At 39.3% G+C, this 23,528-nt stretch overlaps 1 protein-coding gene across 1 annotated transcript; it reads right to left on the reverse strand.

Moving 5' to 3' along the window:
• Positions 1–1,836: 1,836 nt before the first annotated feature.
• LOC109398783 (pancreas transcription factor 1 subunit alpha) lies at positions 1,837–23,326 on the reverse strand. The gene is made up of 3 exons (XM_029862797.2): positions 22,691–23,326; positions 13,561–13,871; positions 1,837–2,217 (listed from the first exon to the last, which is right to left on the reverse strand). Exons 1-3 carry the CDS (start codon positions 22,930–22,932, stop codon positions 2,054–2,056), a joined length of 717 nt encoding a protein of 238 aa, XP_029718657.2. The 5' UTR covers positions 22,933–23,326; the 3' UTR covers positions 1,837–2,053.
• Between the last annotated feature and the right edge of the window lie 202 nt (positions 23,327–23,528).

Below are 23,528 nucleotides of genomic sequence, written 5' to 3' on the forward strand. Positions count from 1 at the left end.
AAAATATAATAGGGTGACAAAAGGTATTATCGGCAGGTTTGTTCTCTTCGTCATGGGGGGTTTTTGTCAGCCTAATTGCCTGAAACTTGGCCATATAATTCAGCTTGGTTGGGAAGCATTTGGGGTCAAATCTGGATCCAACAGGTTTCAAATAAAAAAAAAACATGATGAAGAGAACAAAACTGCCGAAAATACGTAAGTTCCCCTAGATAATATGCATTTGAGTGAAATTAATTGTTTTAAATCCAAATGAGACCAGAATAATGTTGTGCCATTACTAAATGGATCATGCTTTATTGAAACAAGAAATATAAAGTAGAAATTATGGTACTGATTTGTAAAAATTGAAAAAAAAAAAAATACCCAAAACGCTTCGTTTTGAAATGCTGAATACAAGTGTGAATAGATCATTTCCCTCCATCGTTCAACGATTGAAGTGCTATTCTCACCCAAAAGATAGGGGTGATGATAACCTAACCCCAAATGTGTGTTTGAAACCAGTATTCAGTTCTACCGCCGGAAAATGTATCACCCTTCGAAAAAAAAAACAACTCAACATAATCCGACGGTTTTAAATTAATTCCTGATGAATGGAATTAAAATTGCTTCAATTGAGTGTAAAGATTAAAATCACCGTTTCGCGTGATGGTTTCTGTATCATCTTGAGGGCGGGGTAGGGATATTTTTTACGAATAAAAAGAAGTTTTTCAATTTAGGATTTGTCCATTGCGATCATTTTCAACAGAGAATGATATGTTTTGACACCTCAATTATAAATGATAGTTTTCCTTGAAGATGTTTCACAGTTGCATTTTTAATGAAACAATTCAGTATAGATTTCAGTTGTTCTCCCTTTAGTGTGGTAACCTTACCTACAACGATAGCGGCACTGTTTATTCAGGTGATGCTCTTTTTAATGATTTCGGAAATGCTAGGGGAGGAAAGTAACCGCCAAACCCGTAGCGTATTCGGATGCATCTAGAGCAGATTGTTCTAAAATGCACTATTAATTGTTTCTAGGCGTTTCTAATTTCTAAACTGCATTTAATTAAGGAGTACTAGAGGCCCAGCCTATGGTTCAACCGGTAAATATGTAGCCAGGATCCAGATTTTTTTATTTGTAATGGAAATGGAAATGAGAAGTTATGTTCCGAGCTTCACGATTTCCATTATAAACATGGTAAACCACCCATTTCCATCCTTCAAGAGTAAGTACTATTCTCAAAGCTACTATGAAAACTTTAACCTTTTTCGATAAAATAATAATGTGTGATTACTGTGTGAATAAAATTAATTATTTCAATAAGAGCATGATTACATCTTGATGACATCAAGGCAGACATGTATTCAAATTAAAAAAAAGAATAATACTGAAGATCGATTAGAATAGGTCGTATGTGCTTTCGTCGATATAAAATTCGATCAATTGGATTCGCTTATTGAAGCGAAAGCTGTTGAAATATTGAACAAAACTTATACATACAGCCGATTCCTTACAAAACAGGCTTTCCGTTCAATCACTAAAAGTCCTCGAAAAATAATTGATATTGATACAGTAACTAAAATAAACTGATCGATTATTATATCGACGAAAGCACATACGACCTATTCAAATCGAGCTCTAGAATAGGTATGTACTTGAAATCTATGTGTTTCGATTTTCCGATTTTGCTCACTTTAGTTCATTATATACTGCTTTTCTCTACTTACCCGTCGAAACCTTGTGCAGTAATTGGCCACCAGTTAGCGTACCACTGGAAATCCTTTTGGACACGTTTTGATATTAACTCTTCTTCACCATAAATTGTTTGCTGAAAAGATTTTCTCTAAATGCAAATTAATGATGCAACCCGGCGCCTTTGGTATTTTAAGTAAAGAAAATTTATTTACAATATTTCAACATATAAATGAGATTAAAGAAACGACTAGAATTGTTTCACGCACATCGATTGATTTCCATGATAAATGAACCATGCCTTATTACACATTGTCTGACTAGTTCTGGGGTATCGTCAATTTTGGGGTGACGAATGACGACGGCCCGCCATCCTGCCTAAACTAACCCATTGGAGGAGGTGTAGGACGATGGGCCAGCTGCGATGTTCCGTTGATTGCTTCGAGGATCCTCTGGTCGCCAGATCCGTGCGAAATAGCGACCATTAGCGTGCCGATCACCTTTCCGGTGCCACGAAAGGGAGTGAACCTGGCCGCTGCCACCTGCGGAGAAGGGAAGATAAAAATTTATTATTTGCTTTGCTTCGTGCGGCGGCGAGCTTCCTTCCTGTCCCTGGTGTTACAGTGGTGGCACAGACAAACAGACGTAACACTCTTCAAAACGGCTTGGCACATGCATTTAACGATCAATTCAAATTTCATTTGATTTGCGCGATCGTTCCACCAGATGCGCTAGTGTTCGATCGCTTTGACATTTGCCAGTGTACACGTTGCTGAATGATGCAAACGAAAATTACAGGCAAATTGTGTAGTAGTGTGCGTGTCAGCAAAACGACAAATCGAAATCCACCATGGCCGACAGTGTCGCGCGCGGTTCTACCAACAGGTGGCAGTGTGTTCATAAAAATGACACCGGGCAAAAGTTTTTGATGAATTTCCTCTAAGAGTTACGTCTGTTTGTCTGTGGTGGTGGTTTCATACACATATGAGTGCACTTGGGTGCCTCATCGTCCTTTCCCTTTTGATTGCTGGCTATGTAGGTTCTCGCTTTCCCATTGAAAGCAAATTAATGCTCGAACACTCGTGTTTGCATCGAGTGTTTACAAATCCAATTTAAGTGATGTTCTAATACGGCCAGCATTAGCGAAAATTATTTACTCAGCAGCAGGAGAGCAAACGACAGTTTTCCCATGGTTTAGGTAGAAAATGATCGGTCATACGTGGAAGGAGAAGCGGGGAAACGACTCTTCCCTAACATATTGTCTGCTGAGGGGTGATAAAAAGTGTTCAAATTGTCCTCAGCTTGGATTATTTGAAGCTTATGCAAAACCTCACAGACATAATTTTAAAAGCACGTTTGAAGACAATTTAACATTGTTTTTAAACAAGTAAATTGAATAAAAGGACATCAAATTACAATATCTTAAATATATCAGATAAGACTGAATCAATTCTACGCCACACATTTCAGCTCACAGCTACAGTTATTTTTTCTTCTGAACCATACGGGAAAAATCTGCTCAACAGACACCCGAACAGAAATGTCCGGGTAGTGTGGAATTAACTCCTAAACTACCAAGGGTCCAAAAAAAGTCGGAAGTCCAACTTTGACAACGCGTTTCTCGGCCGTTTTTCAACCGATTTCAAAACTTTTTTTTGCGATGGAACCGGACGAGGTTTAAGAACAGCGTCCATCTTAAATATTTCAAAACAGATGCGTCTACCTAAAGTTATTAAGCAAAAGGCACTTCCTAGTTTTTTTGAGAACGCATTTTTTGCACACTGTGATCAATAAAATAAAATTTAAAGCGATGACATATGATTTTTTCGACCCTAAATCATGCGTACAGCCGGAGTGAACATATTAATGCAAAATAAGTGATTTTTCAGTACACTGATATTTTAAATTACTGAAAAAACTGCTAAAACACCCTATTTTTCACATAAAACAAGCAATAAATCAAAATTTAAAGCGATGACATATAGTTTTCTTGGTCTTAAATTGTTCGTAGGATTGTACTGGACATTTTTGTTAAAAAATAAAAATGTTTTAATTACACTCTTATTTTGTTTTACCCGAAGAACTATGAAAATTCAATATTTTTTACCCAAACTAGTCAACAAAACTAAAATTTAAACGATAACTTGTAGTTTTTTAGCCTTGAATTGTTCTTAGTAGTTTGGGGGACATTCTTGAAGAATAATAGTGATGTTTTCATTACACTCATATTTTGATTTACTCAAAAACCATCGAAAGTACCACATTTCTCACACAAAATGGTAAACAAATAAAAATGGCTTACAATAAATTGCAGTTTTTTGCCTTGAGATTATTTGTGAAAGAGTTCAGGACATATTTGATGAACATTATTCACGTTTTTATGACACTCTTAATTTATTTTACTCAAAAAGTTACAAAAATACCATAATTTTCATACAAAATAGTGAATAAACCAAATTTTAAAGCCATAACATTTAGTTTTTTGGGTTTAAATTTCCAATAGAATGTACTGGACATAATTTTGATAAAATTTTAAAGTTTACATGACACTAATATTTTGTTTTATCAAAAAATGTACGAAAATATCACATTTTTACACAAAAAAAGCCAATAAGCCAAACTTTAAGTCAATGACATGTAGTTTTTATACTTTGAATTTATCGTAGTAGTTTAGTGGATTTATTTGAACAATACTAGTGATGTTTTTCTAACACTCATATCTTATTTCACTCGAAATACTAGGAAATACCGCATTTTTCACACAAAGTTGTCAACAAATAAAAATTGGAGGCAATCAGTGTCACAAAATTATTCGTAATAAAGTAATAGACTTGTTTGATAAACAACAGTGACCTTTCAATGCTACTCGTATTATATGTCACTAAAAATACAGAAATAACATATATCTATAAAAATATAAATCAAAATTTAATGCGATAGTATATAGTTTTTTGGTCTTGAAATGTTCGTAAGAATGCACTTAATATATTTAATAAATAAAAGTGATACAGTTTCTTACCGATTTTGGCAACACGAGGTGAATTTTATGTTGCCAAATTGGGGTGTTGCCAAAACCGGTAATTTTTTTTGTGGATTTTTTTCAACTTTTATACGTCAATTTGGCTTATATTTTAAGTATGGACTATTCACAAGTTATAAAACGATTCCTGTAGGTGACGTTCATGAATTACGTAATGATTTGTAAAATTGTTGATTTTGATAAATTTAATGAATTTGGATTTTCTGAAGAAGAGTAAGGCTAAAATATAAATACATTTACAAATACAAACGATTTTTCAGTAAAAAATTTTGGTCAAATTTTTTTGTTGCCAAAATCGGTAAAAAATTGTTGCCAAAATCGGGTGTTGCCAAAATCGGTAAGAAATTGTTACCAAAAACGGGTGTTGCCAAAATCGGGAAGGAAATGTTGCCAAAAACGGGTGTTGCCAAAATCGGGAGTAGACAAAACGGGTGTTGCCAAAATCGGTAAGAAACTGTATTGTTGTCCTACTCACACTTAACGAAACAGTTAAAAACGGAAAAACATATTTTGCATTCTGGAAACATGCTTGTACATACATGGAATTTGCAGCATCGTATCAAAATTGACAGCATTCCGGAAATAGCTGCTAGAGTGCTAGATATAAGAGCCCTCTTCTTATTCCTCTAGCACGGTTGAACAGATTCTTTCTTCATTTAATTTGCCTTTCGAATAATCTTCCAGAAGAATCTTCAACTTCTTCACGGAACGACACGCTTCCAGTAAGAACCATCAGCATTTCGGAAAAATATTTGTTTGACACTTCTTACTACAAAGAAGTAGTAATAGATGCTCATATTCGAAAGAAATAAACACTAGACAAACTTTTCAAAAGTAACAGATGGGACGGCCTCGAGCTGAAAATCTCTGAACTAAAGACACATCACCTAACCTTAACTTTGGAAAACTTGTTTTATTCATACCAGTAAAGTTCGTACCTTTTTTTTCATTTGTACGGGATTTCCATGTATTTTTTTGGTGATTGCTACTTCATGTTCAGGAGACGCAAATGGATGTCGACAATTTCGTCTCAAGAGTACCGGAACTCGTATAATTTGGTGAGCTTGTTTCTGTGTATTCTTAATTGTGCCTAAACTTTGACCAATCATATTCTTTGGACCTTCCATTAACACCTGTGACCCCTAGGCCTGAGAAAAACTACGTCAAGCTTGAAATATAGTTAGTGATTAGCCTCAAATATCTGTGCTTTGGTTACGGACGGGAAGAAAGCAAATCTCATAACAGCGAAGAGTTAGCATTGTTGAAATTCATAAATTAAAACAAATTGAAAAAAGATTTCCCTGTTAAATAAAATTCCCCGAGGATTTCCGGTTTCCTTTGTATTTTTTCTCAGGTAATATATAACCTGGAACTGGTAAAAAAAAGAATACAATTCTGCATGTTTTCGCTTTGAATTTTGGATTATTGGCTATTTTGTGTGAACATTTTTTTGGGCACATTCGTGATTTTTTTTGTTGAACAAAATGTGAGTGTAATGTTAACATCAAAATTTTATCAAATGCATGCCTGGTACATTCTAACAGAAAATTAAAAGCCAATCAACTATATGTTATTGCTTTAAATTTTTGTAAAATATATTAGGACTGTCATAACTTCATTATTGCTTATCAAATACGTTCAGTATTTTTTCACGAATAATTTAAAAGCAAAAAAAAAACACATGTATTGAATTCAATTTTTATTTGTTGACTACTTTGTGAGAAAAATGTGGTATTTTTCAAGTATTTCGAGCGAAATTAATTATGAGTGTAATATAACATCACTAGTATTGTTCAAATAAACCCACTCAACTTCAAAGTATTAAAACTACATGTCATTGATTTAAAATTTGGCTTATTGGCTTTTTTGTGTAAAAATGTGATATTTTCGTACATTTTTTGATAAGACAAAATATTAGTGTGATGTAAACTTTAAAATTTTATCAAACTCATGTCTAGTACATTCTATTGGAAATTTAAGGGCAAAAAACTACATGTTATGGCTTTAAATTTTGGTTTATTCACTATTTTGTTTGAAAATTATGGTAGTTTTGTAACTTTTTGAGTAAAATTAATTAAGAGTGTAAAAAAACGTGACTATTGTTCATCAAATATGTCCTGAACTCTTTCACGGATAATTTCAAGGCAAAAAACTGCAATGCATTGTAAGCCATTTTTATTTGTTAACCATTTTGTGTGAGAAATGTCCCCCAAACTACTAAGAACAATTCAAGGCTAAAAAACTACAAGTTATCGTTTTAATTTTGGTTTTGTTGACTACTTTGTGTAAAAAATACGAAATTGTCGTAGTTTTTCGGGTAAAACAAAATAAGAGTGTAATTAAAACATTTTTATTTTTAATCAAAAATGTCCAGTACAATCCTACGAACAATTTAAGACCAAAAAAACTATATGTCATCGCTTTAAATTTTGATTTATTGCTTATTTTATGTGAAAAATAGGGTATTTTAGCCGTTTTTTCAGTAAATTAAAATATGTGTGTACTGAAAAATCACTTATTTTGCATAAACATGTTCACTCCGGCTGTACGCATGATTTAGGGTCGAAAAAATCATATGTCATCGCTTTAAATTTTATTTTATTGATCACAGTGTGCAAAAAAGGCGTTCTCAAAAAAAACTAGGAAATGCCTTTTGCTTAATAACTTTAGGTAGACGCATCTGTTTTGAAATATTTAAGATGGACGCTGTTCTTGACACCTGTCCGGTTCCATAGCAAAAAAAGTTTTGAAATCGGTTGAAAAACGGCCGAGAAATGCCTTGTCAAAGTTGGACTTCCGACTTTTTTTGGACCCTTGGTAGTTCGCGGGAGTTTTCACCCCCTCAGTAGTTTAAGTGTTAAGACCGTCTTCTATAACAAAAGTAAAAGCTAGGACTACTCTCTTCTCGACCCACTAAACACATTCCTACGGTCGCCAAACCCTTCGTCTTTCTGCAACCATCAAGAAGGCATTGCTTCAGAGAGGAGCTAGTGCACATCGCACCCTCAAGATTGGCTGCGTAGCTTTCAGCAACGAACATCGATAACTCGCTCTGGAGAGTCCATCATGGTAGCATGCTGACGCTTAGCCAGTTTCCCGAGTGGTCCTCACCACTCCTTTTGTCCTCGGAAGGCGGCAGAGTCAACCCCACGCCCGCGCCCAACTGTTTTGCAGATATCAAGAACTGATGCCTACGTGCAACCAGATCTGACCTGCTGCAGGCAAGGGTATCACTACCCTCCAGGCCCTATCAGCTGCACCAGAAGGTAGGGTCTCCACCTGCCCCGGCCCTTACCGCGGGCTCGGATCCAACTCAGTAGACCCACGCCACGACAGCAACGCTACCAGGACTTCCTCGCCGCGGCCACTTAATCGCTGTAAGGGTCGAATTCGACCGCAGGGCACTGCCGGTATGACCTACGAAGCCGACTCCAAACCCCTGGACCACCTCTTGCACCGCATCTGAACTAGCCATTCTCCAAGTCCACGCGCCATCTCCTCTGTAGCTCTCAGACGATCCCTTCATATCCTTTGGACAAGATTGTCCGTAGTTGTGTCTTCTCCGCATATGGCAAGCATGCGGTCACGCAACCGCGGGATCAACCTATGGGTCCACCTTCGTTTGGCGGAACTGTCCCACGCGCGCTGCCATTTGACCATGGTGGCCATCCTGGCAGTCCTGCGTATGCTTCTTGTCCAGCGCATTTCAAAGCACTCTATGCCCTCCCTGATAAGGATGCCGATACCCAAGTAACCACAAGCATTATATCATTGCACGAATTAGACTGAATATCAACATCTGCAATGCGAAATGCAGTAATTCCACACTTCTCATGCAATAATCCTTTAGATTGGCATTATCAATGTAATGATGCATTGCATTTTTCTTTACATTAGGGTTCATTAAAAGGTGATATAAGATAATTCAATAATTGAACACTGCAAAAACTGAATAAATGCAATGTACAAACTAGCAAAGTTTGCTCTAACTATACAATTACAAAAGCTTGACTCTAATGGTAAACAAATCAAATCAAGAAGATTCAACAACTTTACGGTCAACTCCTTCAGTATTCAACATTTCTGGTTCGACTCCCGACCAACTTAATCCCCATTTGAGCCACCGATCGACGACAGCAAAACCATTTTGTAGATGATTTAAGGTTTTCTCTTTTCTGTATCACATGCTATCACATGCCAATAATGATGGAAATCACAATTAGCATATGAGCAGTGTGCGAAGGGTGTTTTAATTTTCTTATTGATTGAATATCTTCTAAAATGCATTATGTATTTATCAGTAATTTATCAGAATGTGATAAATTACTGTATTCTATTACATATGACATAGTCGTTTTGGCTTCTACTGCAATGATGTCTCAATCAATCAAAGATCAGTTTCCTTTTAGTTAATGAAAAATCTGTTGTTATCACTGCAGCAGAAACGGTCCAAGGCGCCAGCGCGATGGAACTCATCTAGCGGTCTTCAACACTTCTGGTTCGACTCCCGACCCGGCGACAAAAAAATAATGGTTAAAACAGTCATGTGTAGGGGGGGGGGGGCATCATACCGTCGATAACGAAACGGTGCTAAAAATAGATTTTTGTTTTGGTTTTTCGTGTTGCACGTATTAAGCATGTGCAAATGCAAATGTACAGCACATGCATTTATGTTACTTTAGCAATGGCTGTCAGCGTGCTGCAATATGTGGCACTAATTTGATTTTAGTGGGGCCCTTTTCGACTTTAATATTGCTTCAATGAGGGGTTTAAAGCAATGCAGCATTATATTCACAATTTTAATTATCAATATATGGCAAAATTGATGCACTTATATACGGCTTCGTGGTTACTTGGGTAGAGCCGTACCCCACGCTGGGCCGCCATACCTTAATATGTACGTAGTAGTGACACTATCCAGAAGCTTTTGATTACTGGCGTACATCGCAGAGCTATTGGACACAAGGTAAGCTTATCGTCGATCACCACGCCCAAGTGTTTGACGGAGTGCTTCGACGTGAAAGTGCAATCGCCTACACTGATCAACGTTTGCTGCTCCAACTTTCGGTTGTTCACGACCATCACCTCAGTTTTGTAGTGAGCCAACTCCAGTGTCGTGGATCTCATCCACGCCTCCACAATCTTGATCGAGTGGGTGGTAGTCAACTCCATTTTTTCGATAGAATCACCGTAGACTTCAAGCGTAATGTCATAAGCAAAGCCGACGACCTCCATTCCCTTGAGCGCATCGGCAATAGCCGGCCAACTGGCGCTATTGGACGCGTTTCTTACATCCAGAGTCACTACTTCACTGTTTTGAATTTATCTTCTATTACGCTGAAGTGATTTCCCAGCGGATTTGTAACCGAGAGGATAGCGTCTACGGTTGACCTCACCTTCCGGAAGCCGTACTGGCTACTCGAGAGACCGTTTACACCCTCGGTGTGCCTCAACATTCTATTGAGGATGATGTTTTCGAGCACCTTCCCCGCCATGTTTATGCAGACGGGTCTCCGGTTTTCCGCTTTTGGTATTCGAACCGGGCTTTGCCTCTTCCATACTTCTGGGAAAACTCCCTCGTCCACGAATTTCTGCATAGCAGACCTAAAGATCTCGGGAGTCTCCGCAATAGCTACTTTTAAGGCCAGGTTCCACATCGGTGACCCTCTCCTTATCGCCAGCCCCAGTCTCCGGCTGTCCTACGAAAGGAGGACTAGGAATCATGACTACAAAAAGTAACGTATAAAATCGACTGCGTGCCGTTCCGACTAAAGGTACTCTTGGTTCCGACATTAGTCAGGTCGACATCTAGTAGACGTGATCGATTTGAGATTCAGTCTGCTGTGGTGATCTCCAGGTGTAACGATAAGGGAGGCTGTGTTGGAAAAAGGAGCTACATATGACCATATTTTTGGAGGCGGCGAAATCAATGAGTCGTAGGCCGTTTTCGTTCGTCTGCTGGTGGGCGCTGAACTTATCAATCGTCGGTCTGAATTCCTCCTCCTGGCCTACCTGAGCGTTTAAATCTCCTATGATGATCTTGACGTCGTGGCTTGGGCAGCGATCGTACTCGCGTTCGAGCTGCTCGTAAAATGCGTCCTTGTCAACCGTGCTTCCGGAGTGTGGGCTGTGCATCGGCCCTTGAGCCTCAACCTGCACATTCTTTCGTCGATCGGCCACCAACCGATCACGCGCCTCTGCATATTACCCATCACGATGAAAGCTGTTCCCAGCTCGCGTGTGTTGCCGCAGCTCTGGAAGATGGTATGATTACCTCTAAACGTTCGCACCATGGATTCTGTCCAACATACCTCCTGCAGCGCTACGATGCCGAACCCGCGATCCTTCAGTAGATCGGCCGCATACTCGATCCGGCTTACTAAATTTTATTTTATTTTTAACATTTATTACTGTTGGAGATAACCGCCAATAGTCTATATCTTAGAATAACAAATTGACCAAACAGCCCTGGTTTTCTCTCATTAATGAAGACGCATGAGAGAGAGCACGAGTGACCACGATGGTCAATCGACAATGCTGCAGAAACAGCCAAAATTGTAAATAGTAATTAGTAAGCAAATACACGTTGAAGTAGACAGTACGTTTGATCTCTTCTCGTCTCATTCTCTGGTCGGTCGATGACACGGTCTTGAAGTTCATTACCCCCGACGCGTGTGATAAACGGTCAAGGTTGTACTATCGCGAGTGATCTAATTTTCGGTGCTAGTACCAACTAGCGAAGTAAGACCTTCGAGATTCGGTAAGGCGAGTATCGCCAACAATTACATTAATTTAATTTTTAACATTTTTAACGGATAAAAAGTTTTCAAATTTGGACATTTGTTTTTTTTACAAATTGTAAGAATTTCTTGTAAGAGTTTCTTTTACGGAACTTAATATAGCCCCACTAAGTACATGGTTCAATAAATATTTGATTGAAATTATATGCATTGTACATGATTTTATTGAAAAAAAAAGAGGAAAAGTGATCAACTTCACCCCAGATCCGACTGGGAATCGAACCCAGCCAACCTTAATTTTGATTGTTTTAATTCGATGTCGCTAAATACTTACTTCGGGTGCCATTTTGAAACTGTTCATTTGATGAGAAATGAACACTTCTTTCACGAGCATCACCATTCGCCACCAGCAAATTGATGAGGTGGGTGTCGGAACATGCGCACAAGAATGCCAAAAATTTGGCCCAACCTCCTCGGAGAAATGGGAATATGTGCTGTGCATGCTGGAGACTTGTTGTTGTTGGTGTTGGGTCGAAAGAATGTTTCACCCACGCCACCCATACCGGCGCTCCACGAGTCTATTTAGATGGTAGACTACCAACTTCCACCTATCTAGTCATTTGCTGAGGGGATGCCTACTCACCACCGACGAGTGTGAGTAGGTATGGTGCGGATATCGATCGAGGCGTGGGAATCGCCGTATCGATCCGCAGGTGGTTTGGATACTGGATTTAAATACATCTCTCTGTCTGAGTTCGTTCAACATTATCGGACGGAAGTTTGATTGATGGAGAAATAAATAATTCAATGAGAGAAAAATGCACAAATAATGTTTATAGGGTAAATGTACCAATAGTGGTGCTATTAGTAGCTCCTTGTAGTAAAATAATTGAATAAAATTGATAATACCATAAAATAAAAAGTCTGAAAACGTTAATCGGTAGTTTTTCACTTAAATTTGTTAGGAAAAATGTAAAAACCATTGTTTATTTCAGTTTTTGCTAATAAATCACTTGCACCAACTATAGGTATTACCTATTATGGAGGTAAAATTTAACATCGGTTCCTATAGTGGGGCATCCCATTGAATTCTTATGGGACCCACCACTATAGGAACACTACCACCACTATAGGTGCAAAGGAGCAAAAAATTTAAGGAAAAAAATTGTTTAAAATAGGTTTTTCGGCAAATGCTGAACACAAAACTGAATTAATGTTATTAATTAGTTATGATGCATCTAATAAAAATGTCACTTGCAAGCTTTTTGGTCGAAATAGTGCTAAGTTGGCACTACCACCACTATTGGTACTACCCCCACTAAGGGAGCTTTTACCCTAATACTGATTTTCAATCATTTTTTTTTCTATGAATGTTTCAAATAGATTCCCAGCATTTTACTACAATACATAGTCCAAGCTTCATTCTGATCACATATTCACAATCCATCGAGCACCAGCTGCGACAAAACTGCGTTTGAGGTTTTCTTTAATTTGAACCATATTGGGGCAACCAGAAAACACGCGCTGTCACTGTAATCGATGATGCCGTGCACCGCTTTTACCACTCATTCGCACTATATATTCAAGGGAGAGATAGATGCACTGAATTAGCCACGGTTTACGCTTAATTTAGCAGCTCTATTCAACAGTCGTTATTCTGGTGATCCATATGGACCAAGGCAGGGGAATTCATATCACTGGAGTGACGGAGCATTTTAGAAGAGGGAGAGGGCATAGTTTTATCGTACGTATGATGTTCAAAAAATACTGAAACGCTGTTTTGTGAGCACCACCGTCTGCCGTAAACAGAATTTTCCAATAACTGTCCCATCAGTAATGTGAATGAAAACCCCTGGCACAGAAATCCCTTGGATTAATATGAAAACGATCAATTCATCTTGCAGCTCGGAAAGTGTACATATTTCACCAGTCACCATCAGCTCCGGCAGCACGCCACAGACAGGGACGATACTTTCCGTGATGATTCGCTCGTCACGGTTCTCAATTCGGTTCGCTTCATAGCGATTTCGTAAACAACGGAACCATAAATGTGACAGCTATTCCCTCATTTCCACTATTTTTGAACCCGTCTTGTGTGGACCTACCTCGTACGATGAACTTTTTCGGAGGTTCCTTCACGGGTGGCCGTTTTACCGTGCCCGGTTCGTTGCCGTTTTTATCCTTCCGTAGCATTTCCCCCAGGAAGGAGATGTAGCTGATGGCAAGCTTCAGGGTGTCCACCTTGCTGAGGCGCTTCTCGTACGGAAGGGTTGGGATGTGCGTTCGGAGGCCCTCGAAGGCTTCGTTGATGCTTTGCATGCGGCGGCGCTCGCGGAGGTTCGCCGCTTGTCGCTGCTGGGCTTGCTGGGAGGCGCATTTTGGCCGACGGTACTTTGACGATCGGGTGGAGTAAATTCTGCAGAAAGAAATAGAATGAAAAAAATCGAATTGAAAAATTAGTGTAGGAATAAAATGCTTTGAAGAGGACTTCGGCATATAAAGGACACACACCCTAAGTAAATGTTTCGGTTAGGCATGTAAAACAGAGATAAACTTAACATATTGTAAGTATTGGGGATTTTTTAATTATCGTAAAAATTGGGCCGAAGGGTCTCAGATTTTCATCAATCTTTTTCCACTGGCAGGGATAATAAAAAAATTGAATAAAATTCAGGGTCGCCTATTTTCCCGGAAAACTCAGGTGGGAATTGTTTGTTTTCCACTGACACTACTTACTTTGAAATATCACAACTCAAGAACGAAGCATATTAGATACAATTTTTTTTGAAAGCAAATTTTCTCAGAGATCCAAAAAATATGAACTGGAAAAAGTTTTCCACAAAATTTTTCACCGTTCAAGCGTAACTTTGCCAAACACCGTATCTAACAAATTCCAAGAACGAAGAAAATTGAAGGGAAAGTTCGCTGTTCCCATAGCAACTCATGCATTGAGCATTTCAGAAAAATGAAAAATCCGGGTATTTTTTCACAAATCATCCCCAAAGGTGAATGATACAAACAGTCCTTAACGAAATTCAGCGCCTGATGTGAAAATATCTTTTTTGTTTACATATGTTACATACGGTGTTTGGTAAAGGCTTACGTTGAGAAAATTCATAACAAAAAGCCGGAAAAACTATGCCCGAATTCGCGGAAATGTTTCAAGAAAACACAATTTTCAGAAAGTGATTTCATAAGCTTTGATCGTTGAAATTTTTGGAATGCACTTTTTTTTTACTTTCCTGAAATATGGCCAATTTTGTGAAAATTGACCCTGTAAGCCTATATTATATGGTCATTATTCACAACATTGGCCATGACTCAGGAACTGCATTCCAAAAATGTCAGCGATCAAAGCTTATGAAATTACGTTCTCAAAAATATATTTTTGAAAATTTTCTGCGAGTTCGGGCATAGTTTTTCGGGCTTTTCTTTACGAATTTTCTCAACTGTAGAAAACTTTTTCCTCTTCATATTTTTTTTTGGATTTCTGAAAAAAAATGTTTTCATTTTCATTGAAAAACTTTGTTTCTACGATGCTTCGTTCTTGAGTTATGATTTTTCAAAGAAAAGGCTTATATGGCACATTTGAACATTTTTCAACAAAAGTGGCCATAACTCAAAAACGAAAAAAAAATGTGCATTCCAAAAGTTTCAGCGATTAAAGCTCATGAAGTAACCTTCTCAAAAATATTTTTTTGGAATTCCACGAGTTGGGGCTTTTTCCGGCTTTTCTCTACAAATTTTCTCAACTGTGAAAAATTTTGTGGAAAACATTTTTCAGTTCATATTTTTTTTTGGGTTTCTGACAAAATTTGCTTTCATTTTCTGAAAAAAACTTTGTTTCTACAATGCTTCGTTCTTGAGTTATGGTATTTCAAAGTAAGTAGTGTCAGGGGAAAGCAAACAATTTCCACCTGAGTTTTCCGGGAAAACAGGCGACCCTGATTTTTTTTTTCATTTTTATTTGTTCATATATCCATGCGCCCTGCCTGTGGAAAAAGTTTCATAAAAGTCTGAGACCCTTCGGCCCAAACCAAACGATAATAAAAAAAATCCCCTATTCTTACAACTTTAGTTTCTACACTACATGTTAGGTACAATCATTAAACAACAGAGTGCAATTTGATCGGTTCGGCCGAATGGCAACAAAGCAGGCTGCTAGCTTGTACATTTCCGTCGGTGTCGGTGGCATCGACGTCGTCGAGTGTACGTGCTTTAAGGTGAAACGGGACGCCGTGTTATTTTTCCTATCTTGCCCCTCTTTCTAACAATTTGCCTCGCGATTTTGAAGATGATAATCTCGAGATCTATTGCACTGAAGATGCTGAAAACTAATCAGCATATGCACTGCAAGTGAGCATATACAATGATAGGTTTTTGTTGCAAAATATGAAGTAGAATCTGAGATTATCATCTTAGTAGCAACAGAGCAATGGCGGATATTTCCTCGACCATCCCGTTCGCCCTTAAGGTGATTATTGAACGAAGCCACACCTCGAATTTCCAAGAGCACAAAGTTTGGGAACCAAATGGCAGATCCCCCTGAAAACTTGATCGATTAGTCACCAACAGCAGGTGACCAATCGATCAACTTTTCAGCGCGATAGGATAAATAATTGGTTCATCAGATTTGTGCTTTTGAAAATTCAAGGCGTGAGTTCGTTCTATATTCACCTTAAATATGAAAATTTAGTGCAATTTGTGCGGTTCAATCGGGTAGCAGCGCTGCATGCCAAAGCGGGAGAGAAAATTATTTTTAATTGTCAAGAAATTCGGGTATATCCCAATCACTTATTGGTATGACTTATCAGTGTGCCGTCGGACTCTCGACGGGTCGGTCCTCGGTCGACTTATTACGGTAAAGGTGACCGTATCACGGCTTACAAATGTCAATTTCTTGATTTTGCTTTGGCTGACCAAGCCATGTGGAAATTACACTGTTGAATATGCTTTGACATGTGCAAAATATGAGAAAGCCGATCAGATTTCAAAAATTAAAATGGTCAGATATGGTTTTGCCTTGATATTTGGCAGTCTTAGCTATAAACTTTCTTCATCCCGGGATTTTCGGGATAGTCGGAATTTCTGAAGTTATACCCCGGGATTCGGGAAACCCCGAAAGGACTCTAATCCCGGGAATTCTTGTCCCTCTCACTCTATTTCAAATCGATCATCGCAAATTTATACATCAATCTTTTCTCAGGCGTTCGCAAAACGAAAGCCTGTGAAAAAGTTAATTAATTATTACTGATAAATGACCCGATGGATGGCTCATCGTTTTGCTTTTTCGGCAGTACCCCCACAGTATTTTGTCCCTTATCGCATCAATGCAGGGCTCTGACATGGTGGACCTTCTTTCCCGTGCTACTCGTGGGATTAAACATGAATTCTAAAAATCAAACAGCATCATCATCGAGTGGTAGTGGTAGTGGCGAGGCTAACCAATTCGCGAGAAGAGGGTTTTCTAGGTCTCCGTTAAGGATACGAGAAGAAGGAGCAGGGAGCTGTGCAGTGTGCACTCAGTGCCGATTCCCGCCCGGCTAGATTGACGAGTGAGGTATTCGACGGAGCATGGTTGATGAGGATCATCAACATAATACGAGATGGGTTCTCTGCGATTGAGGTGGCTGTGCAGCAGCTAAGCTCCTGCGTCCTCGAAGTGCAGCATCAGCAAAGGTCCTGTTGCGAAACACCTCGAAAGTCAATGACCGAAGCTAAGCGAAACCATGTGAAACTCATGGAAACTGCAGCAGCGGCAGAACCTGCGAAGACAAAGGTTGCGACATCTACCCAGACCTTCAGAGGCCTTTGCTTTCGCAGGTAGCCCAAACGGTGCAGTGGATGCGCACGGTGCAGTGGACAAGCACTTGCAGAAACGGGTATGGTAGCCGTCAGGTGAGGAGATACGAAGTCAAGCCCAACAAGCAACAGCGCAAGGGCGCTGCCTACAAAAGTCGGGTGGAAGAGGTCCTTTACGAAGGGGTCGAGGTGAAGGCTCTTACGGCGGACGGAGGCGACTCTGAAGGTGAAGAACCTAGATGAGATCACTGACGCAGAAGAGCTCGTCATGGCACTGCGGCAACAATGCGAGGTGCAGGTGACCACTGCAGCCGTTCGGTCACGGAAGGGCCCGGCAGGGACACATGTAGCCTTGATACAGCAAGGGTTTCGAGCTATTTGGGCTGGGCACCCGCGTCAATTCCCGGCACATCACAGCAATTGGGTTCTTTAGTCGAAATTAGTCGAAATCCAAAATTTCATCATTTTCGGTACCCGGGAACTATTTTTAAAATGCATTTGAAGTTTGTATGGGGAAAATTTTTTGTTCGGGGCGAACTGTCACTTTATCGATTGAACTGTCATTCTAGCCACGGAAATTAAAACTGTTATGTTTATTTAACCATCAAAACAAATGAATCGGGACGCAATAAAATCACCTTATACTCAGAAAACTGAGCTCTTTCTATTAAGCTAAAGAAAATGGCAATATTTAATTCACTAAACAACCCAATTAAACAAATCAAAATATCACTTTCCGCATATTTTCCAAACGCACTTCCGTAGGTCCCGCAACATTTCCGCAATGAGATTCACAGTCAATTAGCTACACGTTCACTCTGAAGCCGCACAAGTGCTCAAAACAACTTTTACACGCAGACGGGTGCACTTCGTCAGCACAAAGATGGGTGCCAAAGTGATTTCTCATTTGATTTTGCTGGAAGTTTGGCACTGGTGCCGAGAATTGGTGCAGGACTAGGGGCAGTAAACTCGTTCGAAATCAACTTTCCGGCAGAAAATCTTCACAAAAATCACTGCTCACAACAAGTTTATGTAATAAGGTATCTGATTCAAATGGAAGAAGTGGACGAAAACGGTCGTTTCGTTGTGAATTCAGGTATTGAACAGTTTTGTTTACATGTAGTGCCGGGAATGGGCACGAATAAGTCCGTTAGAGTGGGGAAGCTAAAGGTGAGCTGGTCCAACTGACCTTGCATGAGCCACAGGAGGTTTGCTTCAGGTGTCTGGAACCAGGACACAAGTCATGGTACTGTAAAGGCCCTGGCAGGGGCAAGCTGCGCAGACGATGCAGTGGCGAAGGTCATAAGGTACAAGGCTGCACGAGTCCACCCACGTGTTTGATTTGTTCCGAGATATCGTCGGTTTCCTGCAATAGGGGCACAACTCAAAAAATGTTAATTTTCAGAATGAGCGTTTGAAAATTGGCAATCTTGATGCAACTCCTACAAGTTCACTTATTTATCTCATTATTCGACAAAAGTAAACGAATTTTGATAGTTGTATCACGGAGAGGGACTGAAGGACTATCTGTTTAATGAATTTTGGATGACTATTTTCCAACTACTATTGAAAAAGTTGACTGATTTTGAGTTGTGCCTTAATTGCGGAAAATTGGGGAAAATGCAAAAATCTCGCGTTTCTCAACGAATTTCGGAACGGGTCTTTGTGAGATGAAAGTTTGCATAGTTTTCCAATCATTTGCCATCAAAATCTCAAAAATGACCAATTTTGAGTTGTGCCCCTACTGCAGGAAACCGACGATATCCTGTAACAACCACCACCAAACGGATGCAGGTAACACAGGTGAACCTTAACCACTGTGACGCAGCTCAGCAACTACTTTATCAGGCAGTTTCTGACTCATACCGAGTACCCGCCGGCAATCGGATCGCGGATGGGTCCGGAAAAATGACGACGGGTAAATACCCTCCAGGAGCTGGTGTCTACTACTTACGAGGGCTTCGTGGACTACTTACGAGGGCTGATATGCGCCTCCGCGGTGGTCGATCGCAATTGGGTTCTTTTGGGGTATCCGGATTATTTCATAATCGGATTCCTCACCCCAAAATTAGTCTAAATCCAAAATTTCTAAATTTCTGGAGTCCGGGATCTATTTTTAAAATGTATGTAAATTTTGTATGGGGAAGGTTTTTTGTTTGGGTCGAACTGTCATTTTATCGATTGAACTGTCCCACGAAAATTAAAACTGTTTTGTTAATTTAACCATCAGAATAAAGGTATTGGAATCCTATAAAATCGCGTTATACTTAGAAAAATGAGCTCTTTCGATTAGGCTATAGAAAATAGCAATATTATATTCATTAAACAACCCAATTTTGGAGGAGTGCATGAGATTCAGGAAATTGCATGGCAAAATTTGTCATTTGTTTGTTCGGAATAAAAGCTTAAAGTACAAAATGAAAACTAACTTTGTACCTGGAAATAATTCAATTTTAACAATTTTCATCATTATAAAAACAAACTAAGGGCTTTATATTTTTGCATGCAGAATATCTTAATTAATATTTATTTAGTCATATAGAACCAAGTTAGCACAAAATTAGTTGTTTCTAAAAAGATCATCAATTATAAATGCTGACCTTATGAAGAGAAAGTTGTATTTAAAGTTTGGAAAAATGTTGTCCATGGTTTGATACAATAACAAACTCAGTTATTATGTAGTTTTAAGAACAAAGTTAGTTTTTTTTGGCTTTTAATCCCAACAAACCAATATGTAATCAAAATTGCACTTCATCTATGTACTCTTTCGCAACGCTCCGGCGACAGCAAGCAGCATTTCGTGCCGGACGATCCTGTGTGGACCATATTGTCACGCTCCGTATCATCGTGGAGAAAATCAATGAATTCCAAGAGTCTCTCATCCTGGTGTTCATTCATTATGAAAAAGCTTTCCACCGTCGCACTCGCAATCACGAACATATGTGGGGAGCCCTCAGGCGCAAAGGCGTCCTTAGAAGAAAATTATCGGCCTCATTGAAGCACAGTACGAGGCATTTTTGTGCAGAGTACTGCTCAGCGGTGTCTTGTCCAACACCATCCGGGACGTTCCTGGAGTAAGGCAAGGGTGTATACTACCATCGTTACTGTTCCTCATCGTAATCGACGAGATCCTGGTAGTGCGATTGATCGTGAACCAAATCGTGGGTTGCTGTGGCAGCCCATTACCATGGATCACCAAAATGAGTTCAAACTGGCTGATGACACTGCTCTCTTAGCTCTGATATGCAGAGTAAGCTCGATGATCTTGCCGATCGCTCCTCGGTGGCAGGTCTCACCATCAACGTCAACAATACCAAATCGTTGGATATAAACACGGTGAACTCATCCAGCTTCACGGTAGCTGGGCAAGCAGTAGATAATGTTGGAAACTTCTAATATCTAGGCAGCTAAATAGCGGCCGATGGTGGCAACAAGATCGACATAGGTGCACGGATCAAGAAGGCGAGGGCTGCTTTCGCGAGTTTAAGAAATGTTTGGAAAAAAAATCAAATAAGTCGACGCACCAAAATCCGAAATCTCAACGCGAACGTGAAATCTGGGCTGCTGTACGGCAGTGAAACCTGGTGTGTGTCAATGGAGAACACCTAACGGCTACAGGTCTTCATCAATAGATGCCTGCGGTATATAATTCGTGTAAGGTGGCCTCACAATTTGCTTCTTTAACGGTGTTGAGATAATTCCATATTCTGAATCTGCATGCAAAACTGAGCCGAAATCCAAATTTTCATGAATTTTGGTGCCCGGGAACCTATTTAAAAATCAATTTGAAGTTTGTATGGGAGCGATTTGTCGAATCACCCCTCGTCGCATTTTGTACTGGGCGGAGCTGTCAAGCAGTTGCCCAGCTGTCAAAAGGTGAATTCGAAAAATCTCTTCGAAATCGATTTTAGGTACCAAAATAAAGTTCTAAAAATCTGAAAAAAAATCATAGTGGTTCAGAAAAAGGAGCTCTTTCGTATAAAATCAAAAAATCAAAACATTTTTCTTAATTTAAAAACTCAATTGGATCTTCAACGTGGAGCGCCTTCGTCAATGTCATCAAAAGCAGACAGCGACAGAAATTCGGAAGCGGTGGTGGTGGGTCGGCCACACTCTACGCAGGGGCGGAAACAAAATCCGCAAGCAAGCGTTAGACTGGAACTCATCCCAGAAGAGGCAGACCCAGAGGCACATGGCGGTACAGCCTCAACAACGAAATCTAGCAAGTCGACAGAAATTTGACCTGGCCACATGTAATCTATCAATTCAGCTCTCTACACCTCCGTGGGTGCCCAGGATTGAAAGTAAGTAAGTATCAGAACCATCTATGTTTCCCATAAATTTTAGAAAATTGGGTCGAGTTTGAAACTCCATACATTTTGTATGGGATGAAAAATTGGTGAAAAATTTTAAACCTCATTTACTCGAAAGTGGGTTTTTGTCACTTACACAATAAATAAATTTATTTTAGAAAAATTCTGGCTGTAAACACTACAAGCTAGATTAGTTGTTTTGAAAATTTTACATAGCAAATAAGGTAAATAGGTTTTCAGTTGGTTAAACATCAAAATGGGATTGATAAATTTAAAATATATAGTTTTGTGTAGGAATAAAGACGTATCCTAATGCCTATGAAGCATAACTGTATATTACTGGCATTACAAAATAAATTAGAAGCTGCCAAGCGAAAGAACTGAAAGAAGAGTCGGATTTTTTTTACCCTGTTTATTTTAAAGCAGATGTTAATACAAAAATGCATGAAATGGTCAAACAATTGGCTTATTGCATTCAATCCGAAGAAATATGTTATAAATGAGACTGCCGTTCGAACCACATTCATTTTTAACATAATTTATTCGAAATGAACGTCTTAATTATGAAGCAAGTAGTTCATGCCAGAAATTTACTTTGGGTGTCATTTCTCAAAATGTGAGGCATCCAATGTTTGTCATAGACGGTCCACCAAAAATAAAAAAAGAACATAAAATTATCACAGTTACGAAAAAAATATAAAAAATATGCCTCGGCTAAACCAATGTCTACCACTGTATACTGCAGTGCATTGTATGTGCTCCGTAGAAAATCATTGGCAAAAACATGAAATTTTTGTACACCGTTTCAAATTTATTACCTAAACTTCATAATGACGATATATGCACGTTATAAAAATTGGAGTTAAAGTAGTAAACAAGTTTTGAAATCGGGGGAAATTTTTAATATGACGCATCAGTGTAAAAGAACTTTATGAAAAATTGGCGAAAAAAGTCCATTTTTTTAATGCAAACGTTATTTCACAGCATTTGGATAATGGTAATTTCAAAAAAATACCTGATTATTGATTATTTAGCATTTACACATTGTCAGAAAGTTCATAGATAAGCTTTAGCAGTAGACCACTGAATAGTGTTATTTCCATAGAAAACGTACACTTACTCTTTTATTTCGTCATTGTTTTCTTGGTCGCTGTTGAATCCACAAAACGAATCGCTATCGGTGGTGTTTTCATCATCGGCCAGAAAGTAATCTGAACTATTCGAAGTTGTGGAATCTACATAGGCCGTCTGCAATAAACTATGATGGTGATGATGATGCTGTGCATGTGCTTGCACGGCGGGGCCCTCGAACAGATGCCGACTCATTACGGCCTCGAAATCGAACGTATCCATTGAGAACATTTTCGCTTAAGCAATATATAATGCACTAATACACTAATCACTACAATTTAACGATTACTTCTTAAACTTATCACAATCGATGACTAGATAGTGGATAATTTCACTCTGTTGATTCCGGTTAAATTTTCACATGATTGCACGTGCCATTCCTCACTACTGTAATGCCGCACTGCACGTGACTTTAGCAAACAACGATATGACCATTCGATTAGCCATCTTCCCGTCGGCCGGCGGAGCTTACAAATCTGTGACGACAATTTCCCACGAAAGCCACGTGCGGTCTATTAGTCGGTGGCGCTTAACGCTCCTATCGTCACTGGTAGGCTTCCGGTGCCACAATGGGTAACGTGTTGCTGGCGGAACAGTCGAAACAGGACTAATTGTTATCGAGAGGGGTGTTGAGTTCATCGTTCCTGCTGTGTGGAAACCAACAACATCAGGGGAGTTCATGTCAGTTGGAGAGAGGATGAAAACAGGAAAATGTGAGGGAAATGAACGTTTCCTTGTGGACCGTCTGCGTATCATGTTCGTTATCCTTTCAACGGCACTTGATAAATCTGTTTCTTAATGCTGGCGGTAGTAGCCAACCACGATGG

This window comes from Aedes albopictus, chromosome 3, assembly GCF_035046485.1.
Source record: "Aedes albopictus strain Foshan chromosome 3, AalbF5, whole genome shotgun sequence".
NCBI classification, from domain to species: Eukaryota; Metazoa; Arthropoda; class Insecta; order Diptera; family Culicidae; genus Aedes; species Aedes albopictus.

What these genes read in the sequence shown, in the direction of transcription:
- LOC109398783 (XM_029862797.2), bottom strand. Translation starts at nt 22,932, where the DNA reads ATGTTCTCAATGGATACGTTCGATTTCGAGGCCGTAATGAGTCGGCAT. An exon ending in AACAATGACGAAATAAAAGA is followed by an intron (nt 13,872 to 22,690) that starts GTAAGTGTACGT and finishes TTCTTTCTGCAG; the next exon opens with AATTTACTCCACCCGATCGT. An exon ending in GAAAAAGTTCATCGTACGAG is followed by an intron (nt 2,218 to 13,560) that starts GTAGGTCCACAC and finishes CCTTCTCCGCAG; the next exon opens with GTGGCAGCGGCCAGGTTCAC.